The following is a 19,027-nucleotide window of genomic DNA, read 5'->3' on the forward strand; positions in this document are numbered from 1 at the left end:
TGTCATTTGGAGCTCTCTGCATTTTATTACAACCCTTCAGCATCAGCTGCCATTGTTTTGGGGGGAAGTACCTTGTCTTTGGTATTTTGTCTGTAAAGCTTCATTCACACCAGTGTCATTGGGCTTAGAAAAATCCACAGCATTTTTTGCAGTGGTCTTTTAAATCTGATTCAAAGTCTTATGGAGACAAAGGAAATCTCTATCTCCTATTGACTCCTGAAAGTTTCAAGTTGGGCAGCTCAGTGCCAGTGGGGCAAAAGGGTACCTGGGCAGCTCACTCAGACCAGTGAGGCTGTGCATAAAAGTAAGAATGTGGTTAAATTTGGGACAATTAGAACCTTAAACACACAGGTTAGGTCAGCCTCTGGCCCCTCTGAGTTTGGTGACGTTTTCCACTGACTTAAAATGCATCCAGAGGCAACTGAGAGACTCTGAGCGTGACTGGCTTATTTGTAGAAGTGGTGTGATTGACTAATGATCTAGGTAGGAAATGTGGGTATGAATCCAAGCCTGATAGCTTGGTGGTCCTCAGAAAGACGCTTCAACTCTCTGTTCCTCCATTTCTCCATCTTTAAAGCATGGATGGAAGTGCTTTGTAAGAATAAGGCTCTGTTCACATGCAGAAAGCACCTGCCTTCTCTTTCCTGCTTCCCCACGCTGAGCTTTGAGGACTTCCCAAGAAGTCTGGAAAGCAGGAGGTAGAGTTCCAATTGCTCTCTCTTCCCAAGTCTTTATTATTATTATTATTTCCATGTCATTCCTTCTCCAGCAAAATTTACTTGCTGGTCCTGTGGGAGGAGAAGTGTTTTATTTATTGCTTCCATGGGCTCTCGGCTGATGATGTGTACACTACCCCTTTTGCAGCAGAAAAAGCAATATTGGGATCAATGTCTTGTATAAATCCTTTCAAACAAATGCACCACATATACAAAATTTATGTTTATCCTGTGCCTTCTACAGAGAAGGCCTCTGTATGTTGTAACCAGGACAGGGTTGCTGGCTGGGTGCTCCGCAGCAGCTCCCAGGAGGAGCAAACTCACTGCTGTAGCTGTGTGGTACAAGATAGCCTATGGCCACCTCCAGGCCACTCTGGTTTTCTTGCCATGGCTTTCAAAATGCAGAAAGGAGGGGAGGGACTTGGTGGCTGGAGGAGGAAGAGGAGGATTTCAGTTTTAGTATGGTTTGTTTTATCAAGGATGGCTTATGTTGAGTCATACTGGGCAAGTTCAGCTTCTCTTGTTGTAACCTTGATTTACATCACAACCACATAGGACATGTGGATCCGTATCTAGCGCACTGTACAACCTCATGACAGGAGCACTCGGTCTTCTCTCCGTACACACTTCTCCTATGGGCCTGAATATGATGGAGAGGTAGAAATCATAAAGGTAGAAAAAGGCATTTTGATTCACACTGGTTTGTTCTATGTGATTAATGGAGTATCTCTATTACTCAGACCACTACAGACTTGGTGATCTGCAAGTACTTATTAATTCACAGTCTATCAGAGGGTGCTAATCTCATCTAAACACTCGTATTTGACTGCAGAGAATGAGACATGTAATATAATTGGGAAATTAAATTCTAAAAGACAGCGCTGGAATCCTGTCTGGAGGGATATGGAAAGAATTAGGGCTGTAAGCAAAGCAACATGACCTCCGAATACTGACTTTTTAATTATAACCATTGCCACAAGCTCCTTCGGGCCGCAGACGTCCCTGCTCCCTTCTGCACTGCCAGTTTGTGGTTTCATCTGTGTGTAAAGGCGGTGCAAAAGTAATTTTTTTGGGGGGCGGAGGTGTTATTGACCCACGCTTTTCTTATGCCCTTCGGCAGCATCCTAACGCTTATCTGCTCTCTGTGCGAGGAGGGGAGGGATAGGAAAGTCACTGCTTCTGCTTTCGGTTCCCCGGTTGGACCCACATCAGAGCCTGAAGCCTTCGGGGCTCTGCAGAGCATCCCGGGGCCGGTGTGACCCCTGCCATGGGAGTCGGGAGCACCCACAAATCATCCCCATGAGGGGCTGCAGCCCAGAGCTCTGAACGGGCACAGGGATGGGCTTTGCTCCGGGAAGGTGCAAGTGCGGGTCTGCTCGCTTGAGAAATGGATTTCATGCAGCCCTAACGTTTGTGGTAGTGTACAAAGAGGCATATTCATGGAGGCAAAATAGCCTGGGTGGCTGGAAACAATATTTGGGTTGTTCTTGCTTTCACCCTGCCTGGAAAGTTTACAGAACCCCTAAAGGGGGGGGGGGTATTTTTTAGAAACAAAACAGGGAGATTTTTCCCGGAGCAGGCAATAGGAAAGCTGCAGACAAACACGGACACGTTATCTGTCCAGAGGCTGCGAGGAGACAGGTTACAAGGACAGAACATCCCGTTATATCACTGGCTTTTGCAACAGAGACTTGGCAGCGGAGGTGATGCCTGGGGAATCTCCCCAGGGGAAGTTACTGCATGGGGCCGGCTCATCCCGCAGGTGTTCAGGGGTTCGTCGATTCCGGGAATGCCACTGGGCCAGGAACCCCCAAAGCGCTCTTGAGAGCAACTTTAACCAGGCAGCAGAGGGGAAAGCAGACCCTTCGGAGTGTTTTAACCTGCAGCTCAGGTAGTGGTGATCCTGCTGAGAGCATCCTCCAGCGCGTTACCCGTTTCTGCCTCTCTTTTAGTACTAGTAGTATTACTTCCCCCCAGTTCCTGCCGTCCGGCAGAACTTCGCTTCCTCCCACCCAGGCGGGGAGGACAAGACCCAGAGAAGGTGGGGAAAGCCACTGAATTGTCAGACTTCAGCGAGTCAGTGATTGACACCTTGCGACAATTTGGGCTCAGCTCTTGCTGGCACCTAGCTCTATTTTATGCAGGAAAAAAAATCCCTTCCCATTTCCCATTGTCCTGCGAATCCTGGACTTCCTCCCCGTGCTGAAGCCCAGGGAAAAGCTGTCGTTATTTCTTCCCTGCTTTACCTTCAAGACACGGTTTGAATTTAGGTCGAGAACGTGGGAGAAACGCCGTTTATCCCCTGAAAATGCAGTTTGGAGCTTTGTAAAAGAAACCAGGCTTTCGGGCACAAGAGGCAAGGTTGTTACAGTGATTCGAGCAACCACCCTCCCCTCCCTAGCTCCGCGATCTTCGAATGACTCCGTTCTCCCACAGCTGACAGAAAAAACACCCCCCACCAACATGCTGGTCCAGGGAATTTTGCATCCCGGCCTTTCCTGTGTTTGAAAAGAAAGGAGGTGTGGAAGGAAAGGGGAGCAGAAAGGGAATTAAAAAGAAAGTGAATGCTGAAGGGGGGGGGAGATGATGTTTTAAATCTCTCTTGCAAATCTCTGAGTATCTGAAGTCTGAGGAACAAATTCAAAGCAGGCACGGCCGCCTGAAGAGAAGTTAGGGAGAAATATTCCGTTCCATTCAAGCGCATCAAGGGTCTAGCTGGAGTCTTGTTTGGCTAAGGTCAGACGAGCCTGGGTTCTCCAATAAAAATAAATCTCAAATTAATTATGGCCTCAAGCGAGGGGCCAGACGTTTGGAGCTTGTGCACTGCAGTCTGTTTGCTCGGCCTGCGGGATGCTGGGGGGGGAGGTTGTGCCTTAGTTTTCCAGTAATTGCGGGAGCAGGGAGGAAAGGGGCATGGAGCCCAAATAAAAGCGGCCAGGACACTGCTCACCCCACTGGTCGCCTAATTGCGATGCAACTTCAAAGCTACTGCATCTTCTCCACCCCACTCTTAAGACGTTATGTTGTACTTAGGACCGATTAGCAGGGAATAACTTCCCGGCTTCAAGTTCCCAAACGGGGCTGTTCCTGTAGACCCAGAGGTGGGATAGACCCGATCCTGCAGCTGTGGGGCTGGAAAACTCAACGGATTTTCTTTTGTCGCTGGAAAGGAGAGGTTTGCCCAATGAGTTTAGTTGAGAATCGGCATTCGTTTCTCGGGATCAAATCCCAGGGCTGGAGTTTGGGCTTTTTTTCTTGGGAGAATGTGGGTTTCGAAAACAAACAAACCACGTCGCGCTTTTCATTCTGCAACGGAGCCGGTGCCAGGGGAAACTCAGCCCCGGAAATCTTAAACCCTTGCTGAAGCTGGTGGAGATTTTCCCTCCAGTGAAGTCTGGAGCAGAGCAGACCCCGGCCTAAAAAGGGCAAAGAATGAGGGTAAATATGGTCAATAGTTTTACATAGGATAGAATTTATAGGGATATAGTATACACACGCACTATACCTGCCTAGCAGGAGGTGTGTAATTACATAGATAATGAAAGAGGCACTTTCTAGGAACAAAATCAAGGCACGGGGCTGGATCTGAGGTTCCTCCGCCTCGGTTCAAAGCGACAGTCCCTGGGCGCTAACGAGAGCTCAGGTGATGCTCTTCAGGTGATAGAGAGGGGAAAAAAGCCGGGTACTTTTCCCAGCCTCCGAAATGAGGATTTCTAACGTGCAACCGCGGCCCGGGAAGGTTTTCATTATCTTTATTCCTATAGAATAACTACACGGTTTTAATTATGAAGAGATGACCGCTAATCCCGCGTGAATTACAGACAGAACATCCCTGTGTTTGAGGTTGTGTAGTCCCGCTAAAGACTGGCACTGAACTGCTCTAAAGGGTTAACTGCTTTGATGCTGGACGTGAAATAGTCACTGGCCACATCCCCCCGCGATGTGTCCCTATTGATTTCAATCGGATCACGCCAAAAACGTCGGTTTTGGCTTCTCCGTGCGAGGCTGCAGTCGGTGTAGTTGTAAGGACGAAGAGAGGAGGTGGGGACATGCCGAGCGCTTGAGCTCAAGATCGAACCGATTAAAAACGTGGCTGGTGAATTTCGTCTCATTCATAAGCGGAGTGAAAAAAGAAATAATGAAAATAACGGAGGAGTAACTGATTTCTACCAGCTTGTCCCAGTGGAAGCATTTGAAATCTTCCGTGGTTGCCAAGATCAAATGATTTTCCAGATGTCTGGTGGTAACCACATTAAAGAGATCATAATTCCCGCGCTGTATATACATAATACATCCAAAACCCCAGCATCGGGTTAAAACCTGAGCACGACAAGCAGCATCGTACCCGGCGGTGGCTTCGCATCCTCTGCCCTTCCCCGCTGCTTCCCTCTCAAACAGTTAAACCCAAAGTCTGAGCAATCACCTGGGATGATTCAGGGCTTGGCGCACGGAGGTTATGAATCCAGCTTTTCCAAGCAGTTTGAGATAACTTCAAGGGTGTTATTTTAGGGTTTAGGTGAAGCAAAGGTTCTATTGTTGCGTTATTTGGGGGGTGGGGTGTATGGATAGTCGTGCTTGTCTGTTAGTATATTTAACAATGCAACTCGTTACCTTATCTCTTGGACTTGTCGAGGATCTTATTTTAGACCAAACATAGGAGGTAAAACACGGCGCAGCCCTGATGGACCCGCTCTAACCGGTGACCTCAAAAGGGTCACCCCTCAGGCATCCCAAATAAGCCCCTGGTTTCGCGGTGCTCGCCTGGCACTAAAATCAGGGTTGGATTCCCCACATGTCTGTAGGCGGGATAGGGATGTGTGTATGTGTTTGACATCCTGGAGAGCACAGGGGATCCCCCCCCGGGGCACGGGCTCCTTCCAGGGTGTGTTTTTTTCCCCTTCCTCTCGCGGTTAAGCTCCTCAGCCTGTCCTCTCCCTCACCCGTTTTTTTATTGGGGGGGGGCTGGTAGTGTTGTCTAAAGAGGAAACCATTCGGGTTTTGAAAGGATGCGTTTCACTCTTCCCTTTAACCTCTCGCTTTTCTGGCTGCCGCAGCCTGCCATGTGGTAACACTGAAGGGGGGAGTATTTGGGGGCGGGGGTGGTGGTGGTGGCAGAGAGCAGGGAAAAAGACAGAGTAATGAGGGAAGCAAAGGGTTAACCGTGATTTCTTTTAATTGAACTCCAGTTCTTGTGGCCCTAGGCAAGGGGGGACCTGACCCCGCTAGCAGCATCCAGATGTGCTGCTCTCCGGGGAGACCCCGGGATTGTAAAGCAGACAAGGGGCGAGGGGGGGGGGACGGGGGACGGGCTGTCCCCTCCGCTCCCCCCCGCTTCACCTCCCGCCTGCAGACGGCCTCAATCGCTGGCAAGCAGCGAGCCAAAACCTCCAGGTCTGGTCACGTTCAGTCCCGTGTCTGCATCTGAACTCCCAAATTGTAGCTGAATTGATGAGGCTAATTTCAGGGGAGGGAGGGGAGGGAGGGGCAAGGGGGGACCTACAGCTCTCTCCTGCCAGCCTCCGTCTTGGAGAAATAAAGTATTAATATAAGGCATCTCTGCCGCAGCCGGGTAGGAACACTAGTGGCATTATTGCATTTCCCTTTTGGAAGGGGCGGGTGAGAGTAACTTTGGATAGCACTTTGACACCCACCCTCCCCCTCCCCTCCCCGTGGTTGGACTAAAGACGGGGGGGGAATCAAAAAGACTGGACACAACTGGCACTGGACAAGGTAATCCATCCCCCCCCCCCCCCCCCCAAGAGATCCGATGTGCGGGAGCATCCTCCTTTCTTGGATTCACCCTCCCTTGTTTTCATCCCCCCCTCCCTTTGCTCTTCTCCTGGGGCTGCAGCAGTTTGCAGAAGTGGGGATGAAGGAGTGTTGCATGATGTGTTCCGCTGCTGGTTTTGCAAGGGAGTTTGGGGGGGGAGGTGGGGAGCCGGTGGTGTCCCTTTCCCTCTGGTCTTTTGGACGGGTTCAGCTTTTCCCGGAAAAAAAGGGAGGGAAAAGCGTTTATTTTCTGCTGATCGCTCCCGTTTGAATGAAATAGAGCGAATTGGACGTCAGGGGCAAGTCGGGTCTAAAATGAGATTTAAAGGTTGGGGTTTTGCAGTGCCCGTTTTGCCACGGTGTCCGGGAACGGCCAGCTCAGCTGCTCTGACAATTATTGTCAATTTGGGTCAGTTTTAGCTTATAAAGTGGTTTGGTTTGGTTTGGTTTTCCCTGAGTGGGTTTTTAACAGCTTAGTGGGAAGCTGCGACTGGGAGAGGAGGGTGGAGAAAGTGCTCCTAGTAAATGCAGTGAAATGGATAGGCATCTATCCATCCTTTGCTTCGGAGCCCGGTATCCCAGGGATGCTGGGAAGGAAAGGAAGGGGTGAAAGCAGGGAAGAGCCTCCGCAGCCCCGTTTCCAGCCTGTGTTTAATGGCACTCTCCCACTGGAGAGGGACCGGACCCTCGCCTCACTCTCCTTGATGCGAGGCGTGAAGCAGAGGGGCAAAAGTTGTGCTCTAAACCTGTTTTAATCCCCACGCTCTATATTCCCCCATCTGCCTGCCGCCAGCGACTTGTATTTACGGTTTTCTCCCCTTCCTTTTTGCCTGTGACTGGAAAACGCATTAATGAAAAAATCTGTGGGAAGAGACGGAAATTCAGTGAGTCAGGCTTAAAGCTGCTCCAGCCAAGAGAAGACAAAATAATATCGCAAAAGCTCTGTTAAACTAAACTGTGGGATGACACACGGCGCTGGGGTGCGAGGCAAGGGCTTGGACAAACAAGAGCTGCCAGAGGTAGCTATTGTTCTGCCCCTTCTTATCTAAATGGAGCAAATATCCTGTATGTAAAATATATGTCTTTTTTCATCGAGAAGGCAGGACCAGCGGAGAGACGAAAGTTTCCTCCTCGAGTGACTTCACTTCCCAAAATTAGCAGAAAAAAACGGTTCATCCGGTTAACTGTCTCTTTTTCGCTCTGCTCTGCTGCAACAACCAAAGTTAAAAAAAGAGAGAGACGGGGAGGGAGGGAGGGAGAGGAGGAGAGGGGAGAGACGCAGACCCGCTGCAAGGGCAGGGAGGAAAGCGAAGAGACAGAGAAGGATCGCACAAACTTCAGGAGGCTTCGGTTGCAGGCTAAACCGGGTCAATGTGTGGAATATTGCTGGTCCCGGCTGGAAGTTATTCTAGATGGACGGCACTATTAAGGTAAAGGGGGCAAGAGGGGCTTGGGGGCGCTGGGAAAGGTAGCGAGGGTTGGGGTCTGGCTCCGTCCGTCCGCTCTCATCCTCCTCCCGCTCCGCCGCAGCTCATCGGGGCTCTCCCCTTCCCTTCCCCGGTGCTCGAGGGGCTCCGCAGCCGGCAGGGAGCCGTCGGGGCGGCCCCGGGGCCCCGCCTGGCGCGGCGGGCTGCGGCGGAAAGGCACTGACAGCTCCTGCCCTGGGGCTGCAGGGGGGGGAAGCAGCGAGCTGGCCCCAAATGTGTGCCCCCGGCTCGGGTTTCCTCGCCCGGCCCTGCTCGGAATGCGCCGCTGGTTCTGGGGGTCGCCAGTGGGTTTCCTCCGGCAGCTTTCTGGGGGGAGAAATCGAGGGCCGGGGGTGGTTTGGGGTGAAACATCCCCCTGGCTAGCTTGGGGCCAGACAGGGGGAAGGGGAAGCCAAGAGTGTGGCAAAACCCCACGGACATAACCAACCTCTGGTGGCCTTGAGCAACCCGAGGACGCTGCTGGGACTTGGAGAGCGGTTCCCCCTTTTCTCCCCCCATCCAACCGGCCGGTCCTTCAGCCTCTGCAAAGATAAACCAAGCCTTTCCCAAGCCCCTGGAGGTGGCCGGCGGTGTTACTCAAAGCCCAGGCAGCAGGGGGCTGGCTTTCTTGCTCTGGGGGGGACCCTGCACTTCTTACAGGCTCTTCTTGAGGGAGCGCTGCAGTTACAGGAGCAGCTTGAACAGAAGAGCCTTGAAGGGAGAGACGCTGTGGGTGTGTTTGGGTTGGAGGATTTCGAAAGATGCCTATTGCCTGGGTGGGGTGTTGAGCTCTTCTTAAAACCAGTCTATTTTTGCTGTTTTGGTCTTTCTTTTTTATGTTGTTTTTGCTGACCTGGGGAGAAAGAAGCTGCAAACTGACAGGAACTGAAACTTTCTCCCTTAGGTTGCAGCTTGTGACAAGTGCACTGCTTGGAAGGGTCTCAAAAGAAGGGGGAGGGAAGGAGGTGGGCAGGAAGAGAGAATGGAAAGAGGGAAACAGGAGGGAATGAAAGGGTGGATGGCAGAAAGGAGGAGAGAAAGCGGGAGTGTTGAAAGCATAGACTTTGGGAGGTATGGCAGGAGTAAGACATGTTTCCCCCACCACCTCCTTAGATCTGTACCAAAAGGAACCTGGGCCTCATTCAGGATACGTTCAGAGCACCACAACCTTCTTTGATTTGTGGAGCCCTAAATACTGCGCAGTGAAAGTGCAGAAATCTCCCATCTGTACGTGTGCCGCGGTGCACACATGGACTTGCTTTGCTTCACAGGCCATGGGCCCCCCACACCACCCTTGCAAAGGTGCTGAAGTATTGCCACGACCCATGTAGCTCATGGTGCCTACTGGGAGCTCCTCCTCTCCCCATGCTGTGAAGTATTATTGCTCCCTTCTCAGCCCCTCTGGTTTGGAGATGAGGAACTGCGACGCTCTGCAGCCAGGCCTACAGTCACGTTGGGGAGGCTGTGGTGAAAGGAGGAACTCGGCTGCATCCCAGGTCACTTCTAGTCCAGAAATAATTTGGCTGTTTAAGCTAAGAGAGATGGGGTCCAGATACATCAGTCTCTCCATCTGGGTACTGAGCAATTCCAGCATCATCAGCAAGCTGTCGCAGGTCCCCATGTCCTATCATTTTCTGTATCGTTTTCACTTAGATCAATATTCCTCAGGATTATCTAGTATTTCTCATCATAGAATCACAATTTGGGTTGGAAGGGACCCTAAAGCTCAAACAGGGACACCTTCCACTAGAGTAGGTTGCTCTAAGTCCGTCCGACCTGGCCTTGAACACTGGCAGGACTGGGGCAGCCACAGGTTCTCTGGGTGTTCCAGTGCCTCACCATCCTTATATCTGACCACACATAGCCAGATTTGCTGCAGTTCAGCACTGAAAGGAAGGAAGGGGTTAGGCTACCTTGCCTTGCTTGTCTCAGGTGAAGGGCGACGGGAGAGGATGTGGCTTGAGATGCTTCAGTGTTTTGAATATGCTGAGCTCTTGCCATAACCCATCATTCAGGGGAGATTTTCTACTCTAAGATGCAGGAAAGCAAAGTTGTACTGTAGCCAGAGGAAAGCAATTGAAAAGCAATCATCCCTTTAAGTCTGCTCTGCCATAGGTGGTAGGCATCGATTTGTCTCAAAGCTATGTGTTTATGTTGGGAAATAGTAGGGCAAAAAGATGCACGTAAGTGACTAGAAAAGACACAGCAAAAGCTCTGTCATTACAGTGAGGGATACATCAACACAGCGAGGGACCAAATAAAATCTACCAGTGTGGTTAAGAAGGGCTTTCCTCTGTAAACTCAGCAACATACCCCTCTGTGTAGAGCATAAATGCTGTGTAGCACAGAAGAGATATGGGAGAGGGTTTTGCCTTCCAGATGGTTGTCTTCTTGAGCAATTTAAACAGTACAAGGGATTGTTTTCTCAAGTGTACCAGAACTATTCCACAGACTAATTGTTTTAATTGAGCCAAAGACATTTAATTGCACACTTGGCAGATGCAGGAGTCTGAACTCAGTCTACTACAGCAATCTCTCCCTTTGCCTTGCAATCTCCAGTGTTCGGTTTGTGCTTTCCTCTTTTTTAGGCCATTCAGAAAGAGTCTTAACAACTGGTTTTGCCTACATGGAATAATTTAACTGCAAACCTGCCCAGCTGCAATGTAACTTAGTAGTAAAAGGGTGCATCCGCTGCAGGCTTGATGTGTGTCCTAAGGGCTCACAATTGCATGGTCCTGGAGGAACAGAGCTTGGTCAGTGAATAGGTGCGGACATGCTTTGCACACATTGTGTGCAAGTGTGAATTGAAGTCTTTTGCAGAGCTTTTTAACCCATAGCTCAAGGAACTCCATGGATTTAAACAATGTAATGGACTCTAGGTCATCTTTCCCCATCATGCACTGGCTTACACCCCATATGATATTGCTGGGCCAATGCACCAGGTCTGGAACATGTTTTTCTTTCTCCAGTTATTTATCCTGAGGGGAGTTAGAGCACTTACTGAGGAGGGGGAGGCAGGTTTTGCTGTGCACTTCAAACTAGCTGTTCAATATCCAACCTAGCTGATTCTATGATTCTAATATCTGGCATAGGAGGTGGACTGATTGGTTTGAAAAGTGACCTCTAGAGCAATGCTCTAAGGTCTTTTATGGCAATAGAGTGCAGCAAATCTATATCTTTATTAGTTTATTTCCATCTTCAGTTCATTTTCTGCAAGCAACACTTGCAAAAGATGACTGGGAGCCAGTGAAGCTCATGACAGCTTGTGTTTGCATGGGTTTTAAATCGCTGGTAACATCTTTATTGCACGCCTTCAAATCACATCTTCTTTGGGTTAACATCCTGCTCTGGCTTAATTTATATTGTGTTTGCAGGGTTTGTTTTTTATTGCCCTAAATTGAATCAAAAATGGGTACATCTAATCTCAGCAAGATGCCCATGCACGGACTTCCTCACCATAACAAATGGTGTGGTTTTAAACTGTTTAATTGTTTCAGTTCCACTTTACATGTGGACAATAATTACAGCAAATATACTTGCCAAAGCCTGTCTGTTAATTAAAACCCCACATTTTATGTGACTGCTGCTTTCATGCTGTGCAAACATGTTTGTCCTTATGTTCTGGACAAAAGAGAGAGACCATCTGAAGGGCATTCAATGAACATTTTGCATTACTCAAGGAGATGACAACCATACTTGTCTCCTTCCATAAGAAGACAACTTGTGTGTCGGTGTTGCTATAGCAAAGGGTGGGGTAGGGTTCTCTTGCAATCACTGTTTCTTGTCAGTTGTGAACTGTGGGCGTTCGCCTCTCGGCCTGAAACTTGGCCATCAAGATCTTGATCTAAGAACACGTTTCCTTTCTGAGCAAGTTGAAGTCTCTGTTTTGCCATTTTTAAACTGCCCTGCCTTTGGCCCTGTAGAGATGTTCTTTCCTGGCACAAAAGCATTGACCTCGAGGGCAGGATTCTTCATCTCTAAAATGAAAACCCCCTACCTATAAACTGAGTTTGAAGAGATGTTTGCTGACTGGAGTTTTTCCCTGTTGCTGTCCCTCAAAAGCAAATTTGAACAGAACCATCTGAAATATCCAAGGGATAAATGATGATATTCCCTCATACCCTAGTCCCTAGTCAGATGGCATTTGCATTGCATAACAACTTTCTAATGGACAACAGCAAAAACCCATTGGAAACATTTGGAACTGGGATATTTTTATAATGCTACATCATTTTCCCTCCGAAATCTGTATGACCATGTGTGCCTTTTGCCTTAGTATGAACTTACAATCATGTTCTGCATGCTGTTGACTTGAGGTGTTTGTACTAACTCCCATTTGCAAGTAAACCACTGGGAAAGTCTCTTCAGAGCCTGAGTAGCTCTGCTGCTCTGTGGTGGAATTATTCCTGCTAAGGGAAGGCAGGTTTGTCTGAAGCAAACCTACAACAAAACAGCACAACTGCTTAGATTTTAGGCACTTGGGGTTTCACTCAGAGCCTTTACAGAGGTGCTGAGAGTCTTGTATATAGTTTCTCCCCACCACTGTGGATTTTACCCTAACAGGATGTGGTCACTTTAAGTAGTAGCGTGCATGTCTTGAGGATTTCATGCTTTTATTTCACTTATTTATCTAAATTTTGCGATCCTCCTTTGTCAGTTCTTGGAGTATTTCTTCTAAGGAGAGTTTTGTTGGAGTTCTGGTGTGCAAGGAGGGTATTCACTGGTGTATTATGGGAAAGGGACAGAAAGCAAGAGAAGCAAAGGGGAAGGTTGCACCTCGAGGTGAGGTCTTAGATGACAGGCTGATAAGGTGAGATATGCTGGGGGAAGGGCATTTATAGCAATTTTTGCAGGAAGCAGACTTTATTTTCTTCAGGTCTCTCTTCTTAGAGAAGGCTTTCCTCCTGATTTTAGTTCACATCTCAGAGCATCAGGCCTAGAATGAGGTATGAATGCAGATTATGAAGGTACAGCCTTCCAACACTGAGCATCTTCCATGCTTTTTCTCTCAGTAAAACATCCGCATGCAAAGTTCTTCTGCAGCACCTCATAAGCCGCATTGGAAAAACAAAACTTTCTCGTTCTGCTTGCGTTTACTTGACCACTTAAAGAAAGACCCCATGTCCCATCTCAGTGCAAGCAAAATTAAAGGAGCCAAGGGAGCCTTAACTTCAGATGTTCAGATATTTGTGGCTTTGCTGCACACCTCATGCTGCAGAAGCACAGTGTGAGTACTAGAGCGTGTGTGAATGTGGGCATGGCTTGCCTGGAAAAAACAGGTCTAATACATTAACCTTAGCTTTACAACTTGGTCTGAAGCCAATTTTCCCCCCAAATATAAAATTCTCTTTAACTCTTTTGTTCCAAATCAAACAGGAGATCTGTTTCCAGTGTCTGTGCCTCTGTTGTGCTCTCATGCATGTGTGAACGTGAGCGCACAATGCACATGATGTGAAAAGAGCTGCCTGCAGGGTACTTGTACAAAGCCGTGTTCCACTCCCATGGGTGATGCCTAAGAACTCTTTCTGAGTGAACAAATGTCTTTGTGCAAGGCTGCGAATGCGTATTTATAGCTGCTTTTGAAAACACAGACTAAAATATCACCACACAAATGTGGTTTTCTGCCTCCTTCTGCAAACAGGCTGCCCAAACCTTTGCTAACTTGTGCACTGCATCATCACAGACTCGGGGACACTCAGGGTGCTGACCAAGTAACTTACCATCAACCTGTATTGTCCAGACAGCAGCGAATGGTGTAGGACAATGTATAATCTACTGAGCTCCAAATATCAAAGCCTTCAAGATGTTAATGCATCTACTGCTTATTTTCTTTCTTCCTCTCGTTACCGAGGCCACATCATTACTGATGCGTATCTACACAGCGAGTAACGCCAGTCTAGAAACCTGTCTCTTGTAGTAAAGCCACAAATGTTACCTCCCTCCACCCCCACCTTCGTTACCAAAAGCTTTTCCTTTAGCTGTAAGACTGAGAACTAAACAAAAGGGCTGTACATTACTGCATGTTACTGTTGAAGACATCCAAGTATGTCCCGAGAAACTGTTTCTCCAGTGATAAATAGCACCAAAGGCAAAACTTGGCTATGATGACAGGGACCAGTGGTATTTGACGCCAGAGACACTTCAGTTCTGGTTTGCTTCTATGTTTTGAAGCCAAGCCCCCAGAATAGGTATGTAAGTGCATATGTGTCTAACTAAGCAAGCAGCTTGGTTTGTAACACTAATGGCAGTCTGCAATTCTCATTAGCTTTTAAACGTAACAGTTCGCCCTGTCACCCAGGCTGCTTTCTAGGTGCTTACCAAAGTATTTTGCTTCTATAAACATGTTGATTAAGATTTGCAAAGCTGGCTAAAGAGCACTGAGTATACAGTTCTCACTGGAAATAGATGGGAGCAGTAAGGCAAAATCCCATGGGCAGCTTGCGAAATCTCAGCCTTTGCTTCTCTTCAGTGTTGGTATGATGCTGTGAAGAAAGTGAGCCTGGCTCTTCATGTGCATCAAGAATTCTTTCTTTTCCTCATTCTGTTCTAAAAGACAGTCAGAAACACAGCTCAGGAGAGGCTCCTGAAATAAATGCCATAGCTACAGCTAAGTTAGTGGTTTGTTTGCATATATCTTGTCCCTGTTCTTCCAGCATAGACTAACCCAGAGCTCAACCGACCACAGGGTTGGAAAGGAGTAAGAAAGTCATTATAACACCCCAAGCCCAGCCTGACAAAGCTGCACACCAGGAACTGGACATTAGCATGATGGGCCTTGCTTGTCAGTCACACAGAGGGAGTGGAAATAACGTAACGGGCAGAAGAGCCTTTAATTAGTCATCTGCCTATTTCTCACTCAGCAAAACCTGCCTTCTGTGTTTGATCTGAGGGAGGAGACAAATCAGCAAGAATACAGGTTTTTAGGTTGGTTGATGAGTGAAAACCAGAAACTGGAGTAAGGAACAGTAGGGTCAGGGGAAGGTGTGGTGAGTTCGGGAAACCGACTTCTGCCTGATGAGAGAATTCTGATTTGAATGTTTTTTATAGCAGCTTTCTTTAGAAAAACATAAAAGAAGATAAGGAAAAGATTAGGAGGGGTGAAAATACCTTCTTTTTTAACAGCTAAAAGCAGAATTTGGCTCTCTGGTTTCTTCTGAATAGCTTCTCTTGTTGTTCCAAGCTTGATTGACTTATAACTGCATCTGAACCAACCTCACATCAGTTCCTTTTTATCAGCCAAAGTGAGACTTCCTGTGCTCCACAGTCTGGCTTCCTGATGTGTTTCCTTTTTCCTTTTAACAGAACAAAGGAAACTGTAACTCCTCCGCTGCTCCTGTTCCAAATCTCCTTGGGACTTCATATAATGTTAGCATCGAACATTTGCCTTTCATTTCTCTTCTGCCCGATGTCTGAGTCAGGCTGCCTGGAGTGTTAGTGCCCTCTTCGTATCTACTTGAGTTTTGCATTGCCAGCTGTGGAGAGGTAAAAGCTGTGCTGCTGTTGAAATGAATTGACAGCCACCGTGCCCTGGTCTAGCAAAGCAAAGCACAGAGGAAAAGGTTTGGCAAAAGGCACTGCATGTTACTAGAGACAGAGGTTTTGTAATGTTCTGTTAAGGCAAATAATCAGGTGCTGAGATCTCATTGATTTGCATGGGCTTGTCTTTGTGAACTTATTTGGTATTTGAACAGGGGGCTAGAGCTTTGTGCTGAAATATGTAGGCTACTGGCACAAGTTTGCTCCCCAGGATGGTTACAGATATACAGTATGGATGGCATTGCTCTTGTGCATACTGGGACTGTCAGCCCTGTGTGTTTTAACAGGAATTACTCTCTTCAATCGCCCCACTGAATGGCTGTTACTCTCTTCTTACAGCTATTTTTCCTTTAGCTGCTATAGGGCTGACGTTCTGTTTCAGTCATAGAATTATAGAATCTCAGACTGGTTTGGTTTGGAAGGGACCTTACAGCTCTTCCAGTTCCAAGCTCCTGCCACTGGCAGGGACACCTTCCACTAGAGTAGGTAGATGCCCATAAAAGTGCTTCTGAAACATAACTAAAAGCAACGACAGACGTATGGAGCTATCTGTTAGTACAGACTGCAAACTGGGGCCTGGTTCTGAGAAACTTACACTGAATACCTGCAAATTCCTCCTGAAATCAGTGCAATTCCTTCATGCTTTGACTTTGCCTGTTTATCCAAAACACCAGCGCTCAGCAGGCTTAGAAGGAAGGGGGAGATTTGCAAGTTCTGTCTGTCCAGAATAGGCAGCTTATATCAAGGTTCATTTACCCAAACCATCAGCATTCGGGAATGGCAGAATATGGAATATGATACCAGAGGATGGACTTGCCCTCTTTTCTGTTTGTGCCCTAATGCATATATGTGGTGCATATACATGAAAGGGTGGCCAGAGATAGGCAGTGGTTAAACAGCCTGAAGCAGGAAAGGATTACTGCATCACATCAGTTAGCAAGAAAGCAGCTTCCAGGGAGCCATCCTCACCCCAGCCTAAGAGAGCAGCAGGAGTGATGGGACTTCAAGCAGTGAAAAGAATTGCCCTCCTACAGAATAGCCTTTCTGCAGGTTTCATTGTACTGATTTGGGGTTTTCTTGTGTAATAACAAAATCCTACACCTTTATATTGAAAAATGTCACTTTGAATCAAATAACTTTAGATTAACTGAGGAAAGGTATCAGAAAATTATGTCCCTTCTGTAAAATCCAGGGGAAGACCAAGGAAGTTTCACCTTTTCTGCTGGAACAATTTCTATGCAGTACAATTCGATTTCTATAAAAACTCTATTGATTTATTCCCTATTTGTCCATGAGAGCTGTGTTGCAGAGCAGTTTTTAGGACTGACTCCAGGTTAGAATCAGAAGCCATGAGTCATGATTAATTCCTTGTACTATGGGAGTTGTCCCCAGAGGCTCACACCAAGATGAAGCATGGCACGTAGATGGAGTAAGAGCCCACAGTCTAAGCAGGCAAATTAAAACAAACCAAGTAGGAGCTGAAATGCAGGAAGCAACTGGTCACTCAGGAAGTCACCATCAGAGATTCAGAGTCCTGGTGGCCATTCACAAGTTGCTGGCAATAGAATTGCCCAGGGATTTGGAGCAGGGGGTGGACCTTAAATGTGGTTTTACCTCTGATACACAGAAAAATCACTAGAGCCAGAAATTATCGACACATTTAACGCTCAAAAGCTGCATTGTAGTGATCTCACAGCTTAGAAATTGATCCCAAAGGGCTGAAAGTTGTTTTGAGTAGGTACCACAGCTGTTCTGGATGTCTTTGAGGTGTACTGGGTATCTAGAGTACAGTCTGGGTGACCCGTGGTCCTTCAGAGAGGCTTTGCTCCAGCAAGAATAAGATGATGACACTCCTAACCTGAACTTGCTCCCAGAATTCACGTGACATGCTGGTAACATCCTTCCTTAATTACATCCACTGTGCACATGCAGATCTTTCCCCAGCACAAATATTTATGTTTTGGTGTTATTTCTAAGAGCCATAAGCAAATACATCTGACTTCATTCGAAGCAGCCAGGCTTTAAAGTAAGCATGCACTGAAGGGATTTGTTAGGTCAGAACTCTGAATATCAGCCTGCAAATATAACCCAAACTGCCTGTAACAGCTCCACTGTGACAAGAGAAAGAATGATACGATGTTAAGTGAGGAACCGATGCATGAAGCAGTGTGTCTTATTGGGATCTGGGGTGCTTTTAATTGCACAGATTTCTCCTGAATCCCATTCTCTACTATGCATGCAGATGTTGTATGTGCTGCTTTTTATCCAAGCGATGGTGAATTCCCCAGTGACACTGAGGTTGTACTTGAAATCTGAGACGTCTCTAGTAAGCTGAAGGGAAACTGTGACTATCACAATGGCATGTGGCCCAAACTCCAGCTCCTTGCATACTGCTGTGGATTCAGCGGCTGGGCAGAATCTCACAGTACCTTGGTTTTGTGCCGCTGTCTGCCTCCTGGCTTGCATAAAGCGGAGCACAGACAGGTCCAGACTGAAATGTGTTGCTCCTTATCCATGCAGTGATTTTCCAGAAGATCTGGAACAGGGCTTTGCCTTGGTACCTTCTAATCCTTTTCTTCTGCCAAGCGGCTCTGTCCTCCCCATGACAATGATTCTGGGTCCTCTGGCTTTTGAGTAGTGTTATACAGAAGGCTGTGTGAAACGCTTCCCCAGTGTGCATCACCACATGACTCTCTTTTGGTAGGAAAAAGGGTACCTCCACTTTTAACCTTGAGCCTCAGCAAACTCCTGCCTGGGACACGCAGTTTCTGCATGTCAGTATTTAGGATGTCACCACTGGTTTCCAAAACCCAGCTTCACAGCTACAGGGATCTTTTGCCTTCACAGCACTTCCAAAGCAGTGGGCAAAGGTTTTAACAAATGAAGAGTTCATTCCCTTTGGAAAGAGAAAGCTACACAGTGAGTTCAAGCTTGCTTGTAGTGAATCCTCTGGATCTGCACCACTGCATCTGGGTGTATCTCAGAATATGGGGTGGTCATTAATGAATGGGACAAGCTTGCAGTTAGGTCCTTGCTGTTTGTTTTGCTATCCTTATATGTCATCCCTACTTCAGGAAGGGTGTAATTATGGTTGATGGTTAGTGTTGTGCATTATCTGTGCTACAGTGGTGGGCTCTGTTGTGCTAAGCAATGTATATAATGTGAGTCTTCTCCAAAATGCCTTAGGAGCGAAGAAAAGTTAAGGCACTTAATTTGAACTCCAGAGTGGAAGCAGTTCTTGAGCTCTGCTCTCTGCTGTCAGACACGACCACACTCTACCATTCCTTTCCCAAAAGCTTCCAGGTTTCTGTAAAGGACGGATGGATTTCCTTTCCACCACCACTGCTCCCCACTGAAAAGGGCTTCTGTAACTTCACGCTGAGGTTTAAACAGTTTCCTCTGGTTTTGGACTGACCTTTGCTTGTGACTGATTCATATGTTTCTCACACCAGCACTAGTAGCTTAAACAGCACTTTCCCTTCCCTGACGTTATGCCCCCAGTGTGTTCACAGCCCACTGCCGTACCTCTCTGCCTTTGTT

At 47.5% G+C, this 19,027-nt stretch overlaps 1 protein-coding gene and 1 long non-coding RNA gene across 6 annotated transcripts in view; one reads left to right on the plus strand and one right to left on the minus strand.

The window, feature by feature from the left end:
* LOC133220402 (uncharacterized) overlaps window positions 1-19,027 on the minus strand; it is a 158,598-nt gene that overhangs the window by 89,302 nt on the left and 50,269 nt on the right. The window lies entirely within an intron of this gene.
* Window positions 1-19,027, plus strand: part of FLI1 (Fli-1 proto-oncogene, ETS transcription factor) — a 78,951-nt gene that overhangs the window by 4,414 nt on the left and 55,510 nt on the right. The window contains exon 1 of one of the 5 annotated variants that reach the window (XM_061368448.1): window positions 6,311-6,446. The exons of 3 other annotated variants lie outside the window; for them this stretch is intronic. Coding sequence is in view for 1 of the 2 variants with exons in the window: in XM_061368447.1 (XP_061224431.1) it covers window positions 7,898-7,915 (18 nt within the window). In the remaining variant the exon portion in view is untranslated. Of the gene's footprint in view, window positions 1-6,310; window positions 6,447-7,737; window positions 7,916-19,027 lie in introns of those variants that run through there. One more of the 5 variants, XM_061368447.1, reaches the window with a different exon arrangement.

The sequence above is a fragment of the Neopsephotus bourkii genome, unplaced genomic scaffold, assembly GCF_033783945.1.
Source record: "Neopsephotus bourkii isolate Nb327-2 ecotype Australia unplaced genomic scaffold, CSIRO-AGI_Nbou_v1 NB_1433, whole genome shotgun sequence".
Taxonomy (NCBI): domain Eukaryota; kingdom Metazoa; phylum Chordata; class Aves; order Psittaciformes; family Psittacidae; genus Neopsephotus; species Neopsephotus bourkii.